We start from the raw sequence: 20,207 nt of genomic DNA on the forward strand, positions 1-20,207 counted from the left end.
CAGAGCCAAACCTAGGTGCAGTGGTCTTTACATTTTCATTTCATTACATAAAAACAACTCGAAATAATAAAATCTACCTCCATTAAAGAGGCATCATATAGAAATCAATATAACTCCACAATATTTTACCAAAAGCACATCCTTGACATCTCATACACAGAATACAAAACAAAAACAAGACTTGATTTTGAACCCTCAGGGACTCAGAACAGCCTTTCATCTTTACTAGTTTATTTAGTTTTTCCAGAGTATTCAAAATATCAACAAACAGGTTCAAACAACGATCATCTGATTCAGAGCCTCAATATCATTTTATTCATTTAAAGTCATTTTACATTTCTTTTGTCTGAGAATGAATGACATTACAGGAAGAATACTATAAAAACATAATGGCTTTTTTTTTTAATGTGTAATATAGTTTTTTGTACTTCAGAGTAATAGAACATACAGCAGATGTTTCAAGCCACAAGTTACAGCCATTTATTGTCTCAAATTAAGATATTATGATGAATCAATGCTGTGCAATATAAGGGTCTAACTACAGACTACAGAGTGTATCCATATCCAAATAAAACATATGTAGTATCTCTGAAAAGCTGATGAACTCCAGTTTACCTGACTTTTTGAATCATTGAGATACAATTAGTGGTTCAAACGTTATTGAGTGTCTTTGTAAAATGTTCATTGAAGCCACAGATGATGATCTTGGTCAGAGGATTTAATATCAAATACACTCACATAGAACTCACATATATAGCAGTCTGCATCTACACTGTAGGAATTATATACAGTATAATTAAATATTTTTCATTCCAGTATGTCATGAAACATCCTATTCTGGATCTGAATAGCATTATTGATCAAATAAAATAAGTGAAATATTTTTAATTCATAAGCCAGGGATGACAATGAAAATGTCCTTTTGGTAAAAAATGCTCACATATCTGTTTATGTATGATCAATAAAAATCGTCTCAGAAGAGGGTTCAGAAGTGGGTCATAACAGGTTCCTGGATCCAGGTGGTTCATCTTTAATTTGCAGGACCATATGACCCAGCAGATTTTTTTTTTCTGAGGAGACAACATTGCATTTGAAGAATTCTGGTCTTGTTGCATTGAGCAGTATGCAGCTTCCAAATTAAACATATCACCCTCCAACAAAACATGGGCCTGAGCAAAGGTTGGTTCAGTAGATTTTGTTTATGTGGGGCAAGGTGAGCAGTGAAGTTTCCTATCATCACTTGTCACATGTAAAAGGATTTGATTTGTGCATGTTGTTGAAGATGTGTGTTTGTTCTTTAAACATAAAAGAATCACCTGATTAAATGATTAGAAAAGTGGTCAAATTATCTTTAGGTTAAGGCTTTATTTCCCACTGAACCAGATTCATGTCACAGCTTCAGCCTTATTGACTTCATTCATATATGGAACAGACTGGAACAGTCCAGTTGGCCATACCTGACCTTTTTTGGCTGAATTAATGATTAATGATATCAGTCAAAGCATTTCTTTGAAAAGCAGATTTTCTGTCGTCAGTGCCAACAACAACAAACCGACGCAATGTCTCAGTCTGTGTTTTGACTGTGTGACGTATTTTTCAGAGTGTGTCTTTATCATTTATTATTTATTAGTACTTTAATATTATTCTTGGTCAGGTCTCCCTCGAAAAAGAGATTTCATCTCAAGGGACTTCCTGGTTAAATAAAGGTTAAATAAAATTTAAAAATTATGAATACTCGACGAGCCAGTGTTTTCATATCAGTATGTTTACTCACATGTATGTAGATCACTGTATTGTTTCCTACACTCATGTTATCATGACTTCTGCTCTGTCCTCAGCCTTGAACTTTGCATGTGACCTGCCTGTTGGTGGGTTTGATCTGCAGGGTCATGTCACTCTTTGATTCCCTTCTTTTCTCTGAGAGCTGCCTGTAAAAATAACAGTAACCTGACTGTTGGTCACTGAGAATTATATTTATGGTGGTCTATATGTTTAAAAAAATTAAATATTCCCTAATTGTGTGAGGTTGTAGTTTTTCCTCTTCGTTTATTCATTGTATTATTTTAGGAAAGTATGTGCTTCCCTCAATTTTATCTACTTATTTGTTATTTTTGCATTCAGTATACCTTGCAGCTCTTTCAATGGCTCAAATAAACACCTAGGCTTGACACTTAAATGTAGTTTCCATTATGCTGAAACTCTAATAAAACAATCCAAAACTGGACTACGTAAGACTACCTGTTAAACAGCTCTAAAACTTGCACATAAGGAAAAATGTGTTCATTTGTGCTTAACTCTTTCAGTTTTTATTTCCACCTTGTTAGGGAGACATTCTTACACGCAATGCTGTAATGTTTTCAACTCAAAGTCTCCTCACAATATAGGGGAATTTCTCAGAATTTTTAAGTGCGGTTTTACCTTTCGCTGGAACGGCTGGACTTTCTAGGAAGGAGGTTTTGCTTTCAGTTGAAGAACTATGAAAACAGAGCCAGCCCTTGAGGGGGGGATATGGGGGAAGAAAAAAAAAAAACAAAAAAAAAAACTCTTCACGTTTTCAGCCATGTCTGCATACCACAGCTGCTGAACAGTGGAATATGCTGCTGTAAACCTTTCAGCCCCCACACACCATCAGTAGAACCCCCATCACTCAACAAAACAACACAGTTAAGTATCACATTGTACGGCTTTTACATTTGGAGAAATAACTATTGGACTGTTTTGAAGAGAATTAGAAGAGTATTAAATCCAACAAACTCTATGTGTAAGTAAATTATGAAAATATTAGGCTTTTAAAGCTATTACTTGCTTATATGTTTTGGACTATCCATGCATATATTTAGTGCCCAACAACTGACCAGAGCCCTCTCAAAGGGTAAAGATTGTATTTGTTCTCCAAATAATTGCATTTCTGTGGGGTTGAAAGCACTTGAAAACACATGCTTTGAAAATATGTGAGAAGCCGCCAAATGTTTTATATATTGCAGATTTCTGAAGATGAAGCCCCTGCACAGAGTTTCACTGAGATGCACCATATTTAGGCACATTCATCAGGACCAGATGCCCACAAAACAAACTCTTGTGCCATATACTAAACTCTAGCAGGAAGTCCATGGTTTTGTCTGAATATGCAATTTTTGCAGTTTTTGACATTTTTAGCTAACATTTTTAGCTGTTGTCCAAGTCGAAATACATAAAAAGTCTTTGTAGCGGTATTGCAGATTTAAATTTACCTCCATAGTTCAGCATCTGATAAGAAGCCATCTATGTGTCTGTAATAATGGATGGATGGATGGATGGATGGATCATTTTACACACAGACTAAAACATTGGTATTCTTTTTATTTATAAATGTATTTTAGGTCTGGTTCCATCATATTTAATAATCTACATCTGTTGGAATGATGTTAATAATTACATTCTCTGGTTCCAGGATCTATCTATCTGTCTATCTCTATGTGTTCCAAAAGTCAGAATAGAACTGGGAAAAAGTTCTTTTAATGTTCTGCTGCCACTGCCTAGAACAACCTACAGGAGATAAAACTGGATGTTTTTCTAATTTACTGAATCGGGTTCGGCTTTGATATGATTTTAAGGAATACTGTTGAATACTTTTAGTACCTTTAAAATTATTGATGGTCTTTTATATGCACGTTTTTAGGTTTGTGTTTTATATATGGTTGTTTAATTAAGTTTTATGATTAGTTTTAAGTACATTTTTAGCGTGAATGAAGGGATGAAATCTCTATTGTCTGTAACTTCAACTGCTGCTGTCTTGGCCAGGACACTCAAAAGACATTTTTAATCTTGAGTCTTTTTCCTTGGTTAAGTAAAGGTTAATAAAGAAAACCCCACATCTGCTCCCTAGCATGTGCTGTGGTGTAATTAATAGTACCTTTTTCTCTGTATTATGTCTTATTTTGTCCCACCTTACATTCATATATTTAACATAACATTTTCAAGGGTGACATCTTGTTGTTGTTTTCTATTTAATGTTCTATTAATCATTTCTTGTCAGAAAACCAAGAATGACACCATAGTGCAGTGATTCTATAATAAATAGAATTTATTTATGTACAGCAAATGTTTAATGTTTACAAGGGCTAAAACACTGACATCACTGGCAAAAAAAAGAATAAAGAACAAATATTTACATTTATGAACATTATATATACACACACACACACACACACACACTTGAAACTGTAATCTGCTTTGTTATATACGGGATGTAAAATTTCACTAGCACTTGAATATGAATGCTTCCCTATCAAAAAGCCTCACAACAGTCATTAACAGAAGAATATTCTTTGTTCGGTGTAACCTCATTGACGTACGCCACTGCCATATCCTCAAACAGCTCACTGTAAACAGGCAGATTTTGGACAAATCCACTGAGTTCAATAGCACCAACATGAACATGTCAACAAAATATGTCATCAACAAGGCACAAATTTGTCAGCAATAAAAAAAAAAGATTGAGCTCAAACAACCATTAAAACTGTGTTTTAAAGTCACAGTAAAGGCACATGGCTTTCTTTAGTTAGGAATGCTGCAAAAAAAGTCCTATGGGAAGATGTAAATATACACGTGTCACGGAACAGAACGCTGGACCCATTAGTCACACGGAGATGGATCAAAGCCTTACTGTCTTTGAGGAATGTGATAGTCCTCCAGAGACGGCTATATGGTAGGAAAACCTAAGGATGGCTCACCAGTGCACTGACAGCCAATAACAAATCAGGAGACTTATTCTAAAAAAGGAGAAAAAAAAAAAAAAGAGTCCTGAGAAAGTCTGCAACAACAGACATCTGCTGGACTGCTGGTTAGCTCAAGACACGTGGTAAAGTGTGAACTGTACTGAAGGCACAGACACAGTGTGAGGCTCAGCTGTGGCTTTAGGTCCCTTTGGATGATATTATTGCTCCATTACTGAGGCAGAAGCTGGTTAAATAATAACCTACACAGGTAATGTTGAAACTAGTTGAGGTCACAGTGGTTGAACTGGCACGTGTTGGATTTACATTCACATTTTGTTGTGCCTTTAGATCTGCCAGTATTAGCGTTAATTTTAGGATAAAACCAGCAAAAAAAAAAAAAAAAAAAAAAAATCAAATAAAAAAATTTTAAAATCAAATAATTAAACATTTTAGGAAATACGCTTCCTTTGAGTTAGCGTTACATGATAAGTTAGATTCACCTCCATACCAGAGTTACTAGACCTTAAGTTTAGCACATCTTAGCTTAGCATAGTTTAGCATAAATACTTTCTTTTTGCCATATATAACATTATTAGTTTACAGCATGTTCAAGAAATAGCTACTTCTAGCATTTCATGTCATGCAAGTACCATTTGAGTACAAAAGTAACGAGAGAAGCAGAGTGATACTGTGTGAGTTTCATAGAGCAGTGCTTGATGTAATAGCACAGTTTTTGTTATGTTTCCAATCTCAGAGGCTAAATTAAACTAAAATAAACTAAGCTAAGCTATGCTAAGCTAATTTCCTCTGTTAGCTATTGTGAATCTAGGACAAAAAGTGAACATGCGCATCCCAAAATGTCAAGCTATTTAAGCAACATATGCAATAGTGCAACATAGGATCATGTTTCATCAAACGCTTGTCACATTTTCGCAAAAGGCAAAAAATAAAAGTATTTACACCACTCATTCTGAGTTGTACAAAACATGTTAGGGGGTAATCTCGATGTGAAATTGGCTCATATGAGCTCAGTTAAACACACGCATGAGGAAAACACATTATGTGGCTTTAACAATGGCACAGTTCTCCAGATGTATCAAAAAACGAGCAAATTAAATAACTCATGATTTGGGGAGGAATGAAATGTGCATCCTGACAAAAAAAAAGGTTCACCCTGGTTTTCCACTTTCGAGCACTTAATTAACTGTGAGGATAAAGTGGTTCAAGCTTAAGTGATATTGGCTTTGACTTCCATATCTTTGTGCTATGTGAGGTATAAAAAAAAGTCATCCAATGTGGCTTAGTGTTGAGGCTCTTCTTTCCACCCTGCTCAAATGTTTTCAGTTTTCTGTAAAGGCTGGATTGTCGGCCTCCTCTTCCAACCTCACAATTTGTCTCTGAAAAAACAGAAAAGGATGTCAGACATTCAGAGATAAAATCCAGTGCATAGAGGTTACAGTTTGCCTGAGTGAAACACAAAACTCACTTTTGGGTAAGAGTATCCATCAGGGCTGTGGCTCCTCCAAATGTGTACTTGGTCCTCTGTGGTTTTCTGATAGACGGGGTTGTCAAAGTGAATCGTGTTGGTATTCTTCAACCTGTAGTTCTTCCACAGCAAAACACCACCCACAGCCACCATACACATGATCACTATATGAGGAGAGACACCCATACAGAGGTGAGATGTGTTATCATTACAAGTAATTTAGATTTGCTGCAAAAAGTACAACCATGTGAAAGGAACTCACTTAGAGGTAGGACAATATAGAGAACTATTTGGGTGGATGACGCTGTTTTGGGGATTGCAGCAGCAATTTCATGTCCTGATTCTGAAAAAAAGTAAACAAAACAATGTAAGTTAATGATACATGAAAGTGACCTATGGTGGTGACATAGTTACTATATGTTAGCTGAGGAGCTGAGAGCAATGCACGCACGGATATGTTTTATCGGCGTGACCTAGAAAACATGCACAGCTACAATAATTTTTAAGACTGATTAGTGGGCATCCATGGGTCAGGATAAAAAAAATAAACATACAGGTGCTTAAAGTCCCAATTAAGATAACCCAACGTTTAAAGGTTCTGTCCAAGATTCGCACATGCTCATCTGCTTATAAGTGAAGTTTATGTTGGAGTATGTGTTGTGCTGGGAGCCAGACATCTGCTGACATTCTGTGATCACATTTGTAAGATAACATTATCTAGTATTGTTCAGGTAAAGCAAAGGTTAAGGTTTGCACAGAAAAAGTGCCCTGAAACATCTAGAAAAAAATCAGTGTATCAGTGTAAAATCAATTCAGATCATGGTTTGTTTGGTAATGGAGTTAGCTAAAGTCAGCAAATGATCCCGACACAAAACAGATTCCAACATAACCTTTAAGCACACACACAACTCTTCCATAGTACATTTTTAAGTGATCGTATATAACATTACTTTAGTTACATGTATTCATGTGTCATTACAAGTCTCATCATAGTGCAGTCATTTCTGGGTCCAAAAAGAGCCTATATGCTTCTTTACTTTAACTTTCATAAGTGAGACACCAGTTAGGCTTCAGAATGGGCTAAATTCATTTTTTAACTCAAATACAGTGATTAGTGCAATTGGATGGGTAGTCACCATAGACCATATAAAAACAGGTAATCCACGAAATCCCACTGATTTGCGACAAAAATGCACCACTGTGAGAGCTTAAGGAGTCATGGGTAGGCTAAAGCTGAACACCAGCTAAATGACACAGTAAAATGGCGTACTTCATCAAATATTGGCATCAATATAAAGTTACAATCTAGGATGGGACTGACCTCTCTGAACTCTTGTCACAAAAAAATGAGCAAAAACAAAAGGCATTCTTATAGCCATGGGTCTCAATGGTCTTCCATGTTTTCACCCCTTTTTGTTAGTTAAGTTTTGGCAGTTGTCTTAATTCAGTGCACATAATAATAAATTCTGCATGTTTAATCTTACTTCTGACTATGGACAATGGCCTTAAGACTCGAACCATCACAACTGTAGTGCTTTATCTTGCCTGAAGAGGTGACTGGAGTCTCTGTGGTTGTCTGGACGGCTTTAGGCATCACTGGTTCAGGTGTTGTGTTCCTTGGAGGTGCTGGGGCTGCTGTGGTCGTCCTGACTGGAGGCCTGGTGGTGGCGGTGCGTGGCACTGGCTTGGCAACGGTGCTGGTGATCACAGAGGGTGCTGCTGTGGTGTGAATGGGTGGCTTTGGCGTGGTCGTCTGTGGTGGTAGATGACGGGGTGTTGTAGCAGGAAGTTCGGGTTGAACAGAAGTGGCAGGCGTTGGCACAGCTAGTGGAGAGCAAATACATAGACGTAAGATCATGAAAATACTCAATTGAACTAATCTTACCATGGTTTGACAGTGTATTTTCTGATTAAATACATACCAGGTACACATCTCCTCATATCTCTGGCGAGCATCATGTTATCTGGACACACACAGGTGTATTTGGGGGGATATCTGCCCACCTGAGGGGCTGCAAGGCACATAAACTCACAGCCACCATTGGACACCTGGCACCAATCCCTGCCTGCAATGGGAATGGGATAAAACATTTGGTTTGCAGCATTTGGAATATTTTATCATAAAATTTCATATTAAAGCCAATATCTTATGAATATGGCAGCCTTTACTTTTGCCACATTTTACTCACAACTGTTTTTGTTTCAGTTGATTCCTTTGTTTTGTATATCTTTGCTTTGTTTTATTTTCTTCACTCTTTCTTATTGTCACTGTTGCGTATTTTACTGTGTTCTTTAACTCAGCTATATCCTTCATCTTAGCATCTTCCAGATTAAAGTAAAATAAAGGTAAACTGAAATAAGGATGTGATATTTTCATGTTGAAACTGGCAAAAAAGAGACACTATTTGGTCCATTACATGTTATATTGTTCTTGTCCTGTCTGGACGCTCAATCAAGTACCTGCCGAACAGGTTCAATGTATGTTTTGTTGTAATGCCAAAAGCAATCACTACGTCTGCAAAACAAATCTACCCACGGGTATAAATAAAGTAACCTTGAACCTTGAACCTTGGACATAACAGTTCTTTATTAAAAGTGAAAGTTGTGAGATTAAAGGGAGGATTCATAGTTTTTACTGGGCTGTAAATACCAGTGTTTCCCAAAGTTCTTTTCAATGGACTGTGACCCAATTCATAACAAGCTTTATCTATAAATCATAGTAAATTCTAGTACGTTCTTGATCATTTCACATGATTTTTTTTTTAAAATTTTGTGCCAGTAAACCAGGCATTTTGAGGAGATACAAGTTTGACTGATATTTTTGCAGTGGCCTAATGGATAAGCCACAGGCCTCCTAAGCCAGGGACTGTGGGTTCAAGTCTCATCTGGGGTGGTTATGAGGGCATTGCCCAACAGATCAAAAATACTGTATCTAATTTAATCACAAGAGACCAAATAAAAGCAGTCTTATGTTGTCTTCCATAACTGTTCTCTCCTCTTTGCTGTTTAAAGTTTTTAAAAAGCTTGAAATGGAGATTTATTTGACCCAATAACTGTAACTCATCTGTGGGTCACAACCTATTTTTTGGGAATGAGTAGTTAATATTGCCAGTCAAGTCAAATCAGCACAAAACAACCTCATTAACAACGTTACTTTTTTTTAATGTTGTTTCTGAAAAATGAAAGTTAGCTATTCATGTAGTGCTATGTCTTTGGCCTCTCTTACCAGCAGGCTGTTTGAGGTTATGATAAAGAATAATGTCCTCTGGGGATGAAAGGTGCTCTGCCACAGGTGAAATGTCACCACCCGTCAATCTGTTTGCACTGAGGATGGCGTTGTTACTGACATCTGTCCAGAAGACTCTTTCCTACAAGCACATGAGACAACAAAGCATGAACATCCGATTGAGGATTTGTGAGAAATACTTCAGGTAATGTAGCATTGCAATCATCAGGCTCCGTATCCAAAGATGGTAAAGTTTATTTATTTATTCTTTTGCAATAGAGTCCTGGCCAAGGCAGCAGCAGCAGAAGTTACAGAAAATAGAAATTTCAGCCATACATCCACCCTAAACACGTACATAAAACACATAATACACAATAATTTAAAAGGTACTAAAAGTATACAACAATGTTCCTTAAAAGCATCTCAACGCAGACCTGTCCATTCAAATCTAGTGCATAAAACACAATGAGCTTGTTTACATGATCCCAAAAATCCAATAGTTGGGAGTAATCAGGTAATTGTGATAATCAGATCTGATGCATTTACATGTACTTAAGAAATGTGATAATTGAAAAACCCTGGTTTAGATGTTTCAGTCCATTATCGGATTTCTTTCGGAGTATGTACGTAAGTAGTGATGGTGTATTCAAACTTCCTGTTATTTTCTTATGCTCACATTTGACCGTGTAACTTCCGTTTTCTATCATTTCTTTGTTTTTTACAAAAGCACAGATGTAACAGAATGAAATAAATCAGGATAGCCTGTATACATGCATGCAGACATCGGAGTATTGGGGAGAAATCCAGGTGTGTAAATCTGATTTCTCATAATGAGATCACTGCTGTTATCTGATAAAGCATATCACATTATGCTGTTTACATGATCACTTGAATAATCTGATAACTGCAGAAATCGCATAATGATTGGAGTATTAGTGTGCATATGATGAGTGCAATATGAGCGTCAGAGTATCGAGTGGTTAAAATCTACCTCAAACACTGTGAGTCCCAGTGGGTGAGCCAGATGGTGTTCGTCTATAATGAGTGTGCGCCGGCCGCCACCCTGCACATCGATACTAGAGAGGGTGTGCAGCTTCGAGTCCACCCAGTAGAGACGCTGGTTCAACAGGTCTGGAGAGGAGGGGTGGGTAGCAGAAAGGGGGGGGGGGGTGCAACAGGTCAGACCAGGGTGACCACTAACATTCATGTGAAAAGAAATGAGCCTCAGGTGTGAACGCATACCAAGTGTGATTCCATTAGGCCACTCAATGTTGTCAGTGACCAGAGTGTTGCGGTCCGCTCCGTTTAGACCACCCTTCTCAATCTTAGCAGGATTTCCCCAGTCAGTCCAGTAGATAAAGCTGAGAGGACACAGAGGACATCATTCCACCAGGTTCTCAGACAGTCTATGACTGATCACTGATTAAAATATCATGGTGATTCACTTACTTGCTATGAGGGTCTACCACAATAGCCCGAGGTTTTGATAAGTCTTGATGGAACAGAGTTTTGCGACGTTGACCATCAGCAGTAACCACAGAGATGGTGCTGCGGATGCTGTCGGTCCAGTACAGGTTCCCATGGATCCAGTCGAAGGCAATGCCTTCAGGAGCGTCAATGTCGGTGTCTATTAGTATGTTGTGATGAGAGTGGTCTTCTGCCGAATCCATCTGAGCTCTGGATTGAAAAGTATACAGCTAACATCAAACACATTTCAATGAAATAAAACACTATAGCTCTATTTGCATCCTGGTTGTGTTCTGTGTTTACCTATAGATCTTCTTTTGGGAGATGTCTGACCAGTAGATCTCTTTGGTGGCCATGTTCATGTCCAGAGCCACAACATTTTTCAGGCGGGGGATCACTCTAGTGTACTCACTTTTGTCCAGAGTCATCTTTCTGACTTCATGACGGTTGGTGAAGAAAAGGTAAGCTATGGTTCCTACAAAATCAGAAAAAAAAAGTTTTATTAGAAGTTAGTTTCATCTCAGTGGTGTAAGGGAGTTACAGTATTTTATCAATAATTTATTGGAATTTAGAGTAGAATGAGTTACTAAGACTAGCTTGAGATAGCTATCAGAAATATAGCATCATCTGATTACACAATGGAATAGGCTGCCAGGGACCTGTTGGATGTTAAGACACTACAGATGACTATCCAGAAGGTGGGTTCACCACACATTTCCAGGATGGCAATCTAATTTGTGATCAAAGCCCACCCTCACCAGGGCCCTGAGTGCAGGGACTAATTTACTCCTCTGCTGCATCCGCTACTAAATCAGTTAGTCATAGTTTTCTTGCCAAAAATTCAGTGAAGATACTTATTCAGATTACACATATGTAGTCCCTAATTTGACAAACACCACATATGAAATGCTTACATCTCTGTGTTGTGGTATTTGTTACACATTGTGCAAAAGCACTGAGAGGGTTAGATGTCTTCTGTTTTGTTTTGGTTGGTCAATCTGATCTTTGTTTTTTTAGGTTACTTTCCCCAGTTGAAGTCTACTTGTGACAGTCTTTCAGAATTCTTCACCCTCATTCTTCAGTAATTTGTTTTATAAGCAGAGTACCTCAGCAGAAATGTGCTGGGCTCATAACCCTCTGCTAATCTTTTTTTTTGTTGTTTTTTTTTGGCTGATGCACCCTTGAGCAAGGCACTTAACCTCCCCATTTGCCCCCCGGATGCCTGACATGGTACCCCACTGCTTTTAGTCTCCAGTGCTGAGATAAATGCAGTGTGAATTTCAGTATGTGTTGCATATCTGCATGTAAATATAATAACAAATAAAGTTTAAAAAAAGATTCTTCTCTAAATATTCTGTATCTGTCAATGTATTAAGAAGGACTGAAAACATAAATCAAGTGCTACCACTTGCACAAATCTAAGATCATGTTCCATACATTTTTCACTAAATAAACATTTCAGCTTTTGCTACATAAAGCTTTACCGATGGCTTTGCAGGCTTTGGTTGCAGGGTCCACCTGGTACCCTTCCTCACACTGGCATTTATAACTGCCAATCATGTTGATGCAGATCTGGCTGCAGGTGTCTGGGTTGGCACATTCATCAATATCTGATTTAAAAAAAAAAAAAGGGGGAAAAAAAGGTTACTTCACAACAGACTAACACAGTCGTAGCTTTGCTGAGTCACTGTTTCAATAAAAATTACATGATTTTTTTTTTTTTTTAAATCTAATAGCAGATTAAGTGACATTGAAGAGTTTGCATCAGAGTAAACAAATGGCATCATATCTGTCTGGCCGAAGTTCACAAAAAACAAAAAAAGAGCATTCGAACAGCACATGTATATCTAACTATGTGAGAGGCCATTACCTTCGCAGCGTTTTTGGTCGACCCGTCTGAATCCAGTGGGACAAAGGCACTCGTAGCCGATCTTTAGGTCGTTGCAGATATGAGAGCAGCCGCCATTGTTGTACAGGCACTCATTAGAGCCTGGAGTAGGACGAAGAGAAGGTCTAAGGTCTTATTTCTGAGGATATAACTAGCATTCTGAAGCTGCCGATGCTTCGAAAGTAGTAATTAGGCAGACAGTTATAAATGAGATGTCTCTGTACTTACCACATTCCCTAAGAGGCTCATCTGACCAGTCTCTGCAATCACGCTTCCTGTCACACACTCTCTCCATGCTGATACACTCCCCACTGCGGCACTTGAACCTGGTCGGACCCTCACATCTGGTTGCTGTGCATGAAAATTTTTTTTAAAATAAATAAATAAATGAATGACTAGGGAACCAGAGCTTATAAATTATCAATCTGTAGTTGAGTTTTCTTACCATTTACACAGCCTATTTCATCACTCATATCCCTGCAGTCGTACTGATGGTTGCACTGGCGGCTGCCGTGGATGCAAGTCCCATCACCGCACTCAAACTCATCAGGACGGCAGGTAGAACGAGCTAAAATAAAGCAAAAGCAGAAATGTACAACCCAGTGGGAACCCTGTGGAAGCCCAGTTCAGAGAAACATCTCAAAATAAAGACTTGTATCTCAAAATGAGGACCTAATCTCTCGTTATAAGGAAAAACTGACTTAAAGAATCAAATCAAATCGAATTTTATTTATATAGCGCCAAATCATAAAAAAAGTTATCTCATGACACTTTATATATAGAGTTGGTCAAAACCAGACTCTAAGCCAATTTACAGAAACCCAACAGAATCCTCCAGAATGGCTTTTTTGACCCAAAACTTTTCACTAAACCCTACCACAGTCAGCCTCATCCGATCGGTCAAGACAGTCCGCCCCTCCATCACACCTCCAGCTACCATGGATGCACTCTCCACTGCGGCAGTGAAACTCCAGAGCTGAGCAGGGATGTGCAGCGGCGGTGGCAGCAACTGCAGGCCTCATAGTGCCACAATTCTGAGGCCACTCGTCAGAGCCATCAGTGCAGTCGGCATCGCCATCACAAGCCCACAGGCGTGGCACACAGACGGAGTTGTTGCACTTGAAGGACGCTGGACTGCAGGTGATGGGCGGGCAGGAGGCCTCATCACTTCCGTCGTCGCAGTCAGCCTCATCGTCGCACACGAAGGAGGTGGACACGCACTGGCCGGTGCTGCAGCGGAACTCGGTGTCTGTACACTGTTTGGGTGCTAAAAAAGATAAGAAAGGGCAAAAACTGAGTCAGGCTGCAACAACAAATGCCTGTGGAAGTGATGAATATGGATGCAATGTTGTAATATTGGAATTTACAGTTGTGATACTAACATTTACCTATTCAAGGTATTTGGGAAAAAAAGCAGCCAGAAGAAGAATCTCACCTATGTTTGCATGCTTATTCATATTTATGTTGTGCAAAAGGAAGTACAGTTCAATTTATTTGTTTGTTTTTTTTCCCTAATTTCTTCTGTCCAAACAGGACATGTACAACGTGTGTGTTTGTCTTTGGTTTTCAACATTCAAGATTCCCTTCATTGTTCCACATTGTAAGATTTTTGGCTGGGGCTCCCATCCACAAAACCATTAAAATATAGTTTACATACAACTACAGGAAGAAAAGAAAAACACATCTAAATAAACAGTCAGCACTAAAACATACTGCAGAAACAAACTAAATATATGTTACAAAATCTGTCATAGAAAATGGGCATAAAGTTCATAGAGTTGCTTGAATAACCAAATAAACACACATCAGCACAATATACAATGTGTTGGTTTTTTATATTGATTCTAGTGATGCTACCACATACATTTTTAATTGAAATAGGTAAAAAACATCAGTATTTAACAGTCACTGTAACTAATACTGGTGTAATACTGCAGACTGTAATACTATGAGGTGATTCATGTTATACTGTTATAACACTAGAAGTAAATCAGACATGTCTCTTTTGCATCTCACCACAGCTCTCTTCATCAGCTCCATTCTCACAGTCAGCTTTTCCGTCGCATTGCCAGGTCTTTGGTATACATTGGTTAAGACGATCTGCACAGCTGAACTCTGTTGGTCTACAAGTTTTGGCCACTGGAAAACAAAATATTCAAATTCACGCATTATCACACTGAATGTGGGATCACAGCAGCTGTAAAGTGTTAAACTTTGATACATACAGCAGGTACCGGGGAGTTCATCAGTACCGTCGCCGCAGTCATCGGTGCCGTCACACACCCATCTAACTGTGATGCATTTTCCATTTCCACACTGGAACTGCCTGGTTCCACATGTTATAAATGCATCTGTGACACAGAGATATAAGAACACACAATTCAGCACTTAGATATGAGAATATACAATATATACAATATGTGAATACAATATGTATTCACATATATATTGTAATCTCCCATGAGTTATTGCTGGAAAACGCCCATAAAAACACACACACAAAAAGTCACACTGCATAACATAAAGAAAACTATTAAAACATGTTTACACTCATGGCACGTGTAGAATCAGGTGCATACAGGTTGATCTAAATTCTGATCATCTCATTGGAACCTGGAACAAGTTGAGACAAAACTTCAAAGTCACTTTTTTTTTTTTAGCTTCAGGGCGTTTTGTTTAATTTTGATTTTACTTCTATGTTTTTTAGTCTATTCATATTTTTTACATTATAATAACTTATTATTCACAAGATTTTATTTTACTGAATTGCCTTTCTTAAATTTTATTTTATCACAAAGAATTCTTGTATTTATTATTCTGCTATATTGAAAATTAAGCTTGATCACAATATTTATTCAAAGTAAAAGATTCAACATGTAACATTTGTGCTTATGTGAAGTTTATACAGAAGTCTGTAACTTCATTATGAAGCTAATGACATTCTGTGTTGCCTGCATCTGTGATCACAGTCTGTGCACTGGTTTCTAAAGGATTTGGGTCAGTTTTCCACCAAAAATCCTTACACTCATTTCAAATAGATTCAACACTTATGTTCTGCTACTCTACAGTGGCAACAATGTACTAAATTAGCTACCAGAAGCTTAAAAAAATTAGTTACCTAATGTTAGCATGACATTGAATCCAACATAAAATTCATAAAGCACAGAAACATTCAAAATCATGTTGAATGAGTGAACATGAACAAAGAATGTTGTTACTTTTTGAGACTTGTGTTCATTTTGTCAGTCCCACTGTGTTGCATGGGAGGGGTTCACTATGTGACAGAAACACTTCCAGAGGGGCTTGGAGGAACTAAGTTTGCATGTTATTACTTGTTTAAGCAGGGAAGATAAATCACTAAATACCTGCTCTACTCACTATGTAAACATGGAGATTTGCATTATTCCCAATCATAGATATCAACAGAAATATCATTTCCAGTGTTTATGAGCCCTGCTAGTAAACTCTTACCCTCCTCATCCTCTCTTTCTCCAGTTTTAAAACCTTTTCAAGATAATTTGGTCCAAATTTAAGACAGAGCTTTGGACAAACCATAATTTTCATATTTAGGTAAATATAAGGGATGTGCTGTGAAGAATATAATGAGTTAAGTTAAACAATATTTTGCCAGATGATAGTTAAGTCCACATATACAGTCAATGTACAGTCTGGTTTAACAGTACATTTGTAACATATATAATGTGGATTTTCACTTACAACTGACTTGCTTTGACAAAAATAAATGAAAAGATAGATGATTAAGATTGGACAAAATATTGCTGGTGGCAAGCTAAAATTTAATGACCTGTAAGGACTAAAATTATTCAATTTAAGGCAATTTACAAGTTTTTTTCTGAATCCCTGGGCACCTTGTGGACAAGCCAATGATACTGAACTTGAGAAAAGCACTTTATAAAAAGCTCCAGGGGCCCATGTGGATTCCTGACCCTGAGGGATCAAACCCCACATGGCCACCTGTTTCTGACAGGACCCAGAGGGAGGAGTTAGGACCATTAACACCACAGGTGGCAAGGCCTTTAGCAGCAAATTTATTGAATATTATTGATTAAATATTTATGTACCTGCATTAATAATTATATGAGTTTGTGCCACTTGAAAAAAATATAACAAAGGCATCATACATAAATGGTGACTGTAAATGTCTGACACCAGTAAATCATAACCACGTATAGGTGAAGTCAAACATCTGCTGTTACTGGTCATGGTTGAAGCAGTTCAACAAAAAAGCAAGGTTTTATTTCTTGACTCTGCACTTCGGAGGAAGGGTCACTGCCTCTGTTGTAGTAGTTTATGTGACTCCATAAATAGTGAGTCATTTCCGTCTCTAAAACGTGTCTGAAAAATACTACTCCAGTCAATTATATATTAAAGACTGCATGTCAGTGAGTGTAAGTGTTATTGCCTTTTCTGTGTTGCCATAAAGATTGTTATCACCTCTGAAGACAAGTCAAGTATCTGAGAAGTAAAAAAGTTCACCTCATTGATTAACTCCCATTCCCTGAAACCAGTACCATATTACCCAAACACAAGTTCATGTTGGTTATTTACTCAACAGGCTTAAAGTTCAGACCTTGAAAGACAAGCTGGTCTGAATGTCGGCATTATTGATCGAGGATAAGTCAATACCGGGAAAATAACACATTAGTCACAGATTGTTACCCAATATTTTAACTGATTTGTCATGAGTCAAGAGGAAAGAGTCAGGAGACGACTGCTGAATAATGTAAATAATGTAAACTTGGAAGCCCATTGATGTTGTGGACGTTCAAGATCCTGTGTCCAAACCTGCACGTGAGACAGAAGTGGGTGAGGGGACGGAGAACTTTGAAGCCCCCCCCCCCAAAAAAAAAACTCTCCATCACGTAAAACACAATATCACACACTGTGACTGGTGTGGAAACGTGGATCGGTCAATACCAGTTCTAACATGTTTTACCACCACGCATACATTTCCCAGAACCACACTGGAACAAGTCTGACACTGACTTTTTCATCACAACCAAAAAGTGAGGAATGCAGGAGTCCATCTGTGTGTTTGTGTTGGAGGCTTTCATTCATAGTCACATTGTATAGGGCGTTCCAGGTAGGGGAAAAAAGGGACAAAGAATGGATAAGAACCTCCTGCAAAAACAGTTGATATTGCATCATCAAACAGTGGCAGTTATGGGTAAGTCTCCAGTGCTGATAGCTCATCCAGTTGTACTAGATGGATTTCCTACGGTGACTAAATGAAATGCAAGTGGCGCCTGTTCCCACATAATGAATGGCAACAGCTTCACAAACCGGCTTTTCACAAACCCCGCTTGACATCTTTCACACACACTGTATTCACGTTACTCGAAGCTCATTGGCTGAACAGACCTGCTGCGAGAGAAGCGCCAGTAAATGAAAAGCACAAAAAAAACATGCAGCTCCATTCAAAAGCCGGCAAAAAAAAAAAGAAAAAACAAATACAAAGAACCATGCTATGTTGAATGTGCAAGCATTAAAACTTGTCCTCAAGCTGGCAAAATATCAAACACCGAACTTTTTTTTTTTTTTTAAATGAATCCAATTTTTTTTTTTTTTTTCCATGGAGAAGGAAATGGAGAAGGGGGAACGGGAGAGATTTGACCTACATTCTGAGAGTGATGGCGCCCTCCCCCCCATCACCTTGCATCCGGTGCTGTCAGAGGAGTAGGCAATTTAAACCCACACCACTTTCTAATTGGCTAAAATGGTGTTTTTAATCAAATTTGCAAAGACGTTTCTATGAAAAGCATCAAACTGAAACGCAAGACTGGTTTACGCAGCTTGACGCACGACACAACACAAACAACAGTTAGGATATAATGAATAATATTTACATATAAAACACATAAACTGCATAAAACACATTAATACTGTCTGTAGCTGATATGAACAAAAACTGAACTTACTTGTTTGAAAAACTGAGCAGATCAGGAACAAAACTGACGCGTAAAACGGACGTCCCATGTTTCTAGACGCACTGGAAGCTGAATGTATTATTACACACTGCTTTGTATTATTGTTATTGCACTGTAAGTAAAGTGACCACTGTGGGACTGTCTGCCGCTCTGAGCCTTTTAGGGGGTTTAGTGCCAAAGGCTCCTGTTGACTCCTCGTGCGCTTTTCTGTTTAGGGATGCTCCTGTTGGAAGGTCTGAGGAGGGATGCTCCTGGGCACACTGTAATGTTTGGCAACAACATCAGACCAATTTCAATGTGGTCCAGAAGGGGGTGGGACCGACAGGGGCCCGGGAGGGGAAAGGCGGGACTTGGAGTGGTGTGATTTCTGAGGCACGCAGCCTCAACAATCGGCGGGCGGAGCTTCGTGGGATGGATTTTACTATGCGTGTATTAACCCTTTCAGTCAGGCGCGCGCGCGCGCGCACGCACACACACACACACACACACACACACACACACACATATATATATATATATATATATATATATATATATATATATATATATATATATATATATATAGGGTACAGTGTTTGTATACATTAGTCTGACTCCCTACAGGCTCACATGCTGAACAGAGGCGGTCTCAGGAATTTGACCTGAACCAGTCCGGTTCTCCAGGCCTTTTTGTTTTTAACCCTCCTGTTGCGCTGTGGGCAATTTGACCCGGTTTCAGTGTATGAGAAACATACCTTTACTTTGCAGGACCAAAACGAGGTTTCATCCCATCTTCAGCAATGGCCCATGGAATATAATAAAACACAATGTGATCACTTATTACTTTTTAAAAGACCTTTACATGTACATTAAAAGTAAGTTATGTCCTCAGAACTTATAGTTATGGATTAATAATGACTTACTTATTACCAAACCTTTTACTGCATGGTATAGTTTTTTCATGATTAATGATTTTAGCCCATAAAGACTCAGTGCTACTTCTGTGGCAGCTCCCAAATGATTTTTTCCCCTCTATATTTAACTTTTTTGATGTGATTTATCACCATTTATTGTCATTTATTCTCTGCATTTTGCATTTTTCTGTTTAAATTGTGTATTTTCCTAGAATTCATTCATTGAACCGTATAGATGTTCATCAAAGCTCAGAGTAAATTCAAAGGTTATTATATCAAAACAGAGAAAACTGAGGAAAAATTGACCTTTTCAGTAAAATATATCATTAGCTGAACATAAAACAAGTGTCTCCATCCACTGTCATTTGTCAAACTCCATGGGTTTTACTAGTGAATCAATGTTGTAGAAGAAGATGGTGTTTCTACAACCACTACATAGCCTCTGAACATTCAAATGGATCATATCTGATGAAAAGATGACAAATGCCAACTATTTACATGTATTGATGGGAACTGGGGATTCAACAGGTATTAAACATCTTAGATCAGAAGATGATTTTGTTGCCAACAGTTGTTTGGGTCTTTGAAGGTTAAACAAATAG

At 38.1% G+C, this 20,207-nt stretch overlaps 1 protein-coding gene across 1 annotated transcript; it reads right to left on the reverse strand.

Annotated features, from left to right (window-relative positions):
* Positions 1-4,085: 4,085 nt before the first annotated feature.
* On the reverse strand, positions 4,086-18,960 carry ldlra (low density lipoprotein receptor a). The gene is made up of 18 exons (XM_030140222.1): positions 18,704-18,960; positions 14,990-15,115; positions 14,781-14,903; positions 13,642-14,031; positions 13,210-13,332; positions 12,993-13,115; positions 12,747-12,866; positions 12,361-12,486; positions 11,180-11,351; positions 10,859-11,086; positions 10,652-10,770; positions 10,401-10,540; positions 9,410-9,551; positions 8,106-8,249; positions 7,729-8,007; positions 6,446-6,526; positions 6,184-6,347; positions 4,086-6,094 (listed from the first exon to the last, which is right to left on the reverse strand). The coding sequence occupies exons 1-18, from the start codon at positions 18,759-18,761 to the stop codon at positions 6,038-6,040; spliced, it is 2,715 nt and encodes a 904-aa protein (XP_029996082.1). The 5' UTR covers positions 18,762-18,960; the 3' UTR covers positions 4,086-6,037.
* Between the last annotated feature and the right edge of the window lie 1,247 nt (positions 18,961-20,207).

The sequence above is a fragment of the Sphaeramia orbicularis genome, chromosome 8 (genome assembly GCF_902148855.1).
Source record: "Sphaeramia orbicularis chromosome 8, fSphaOr1.1, whole genome shotgun sequence".
Classification (NCBI taxonomy): Eukaryota; Metazoa; Chordata; class Actinopteri; order Kurtiformes; family Apogonidae; genus Sphaeramia; species Sphaeramia orbicularis.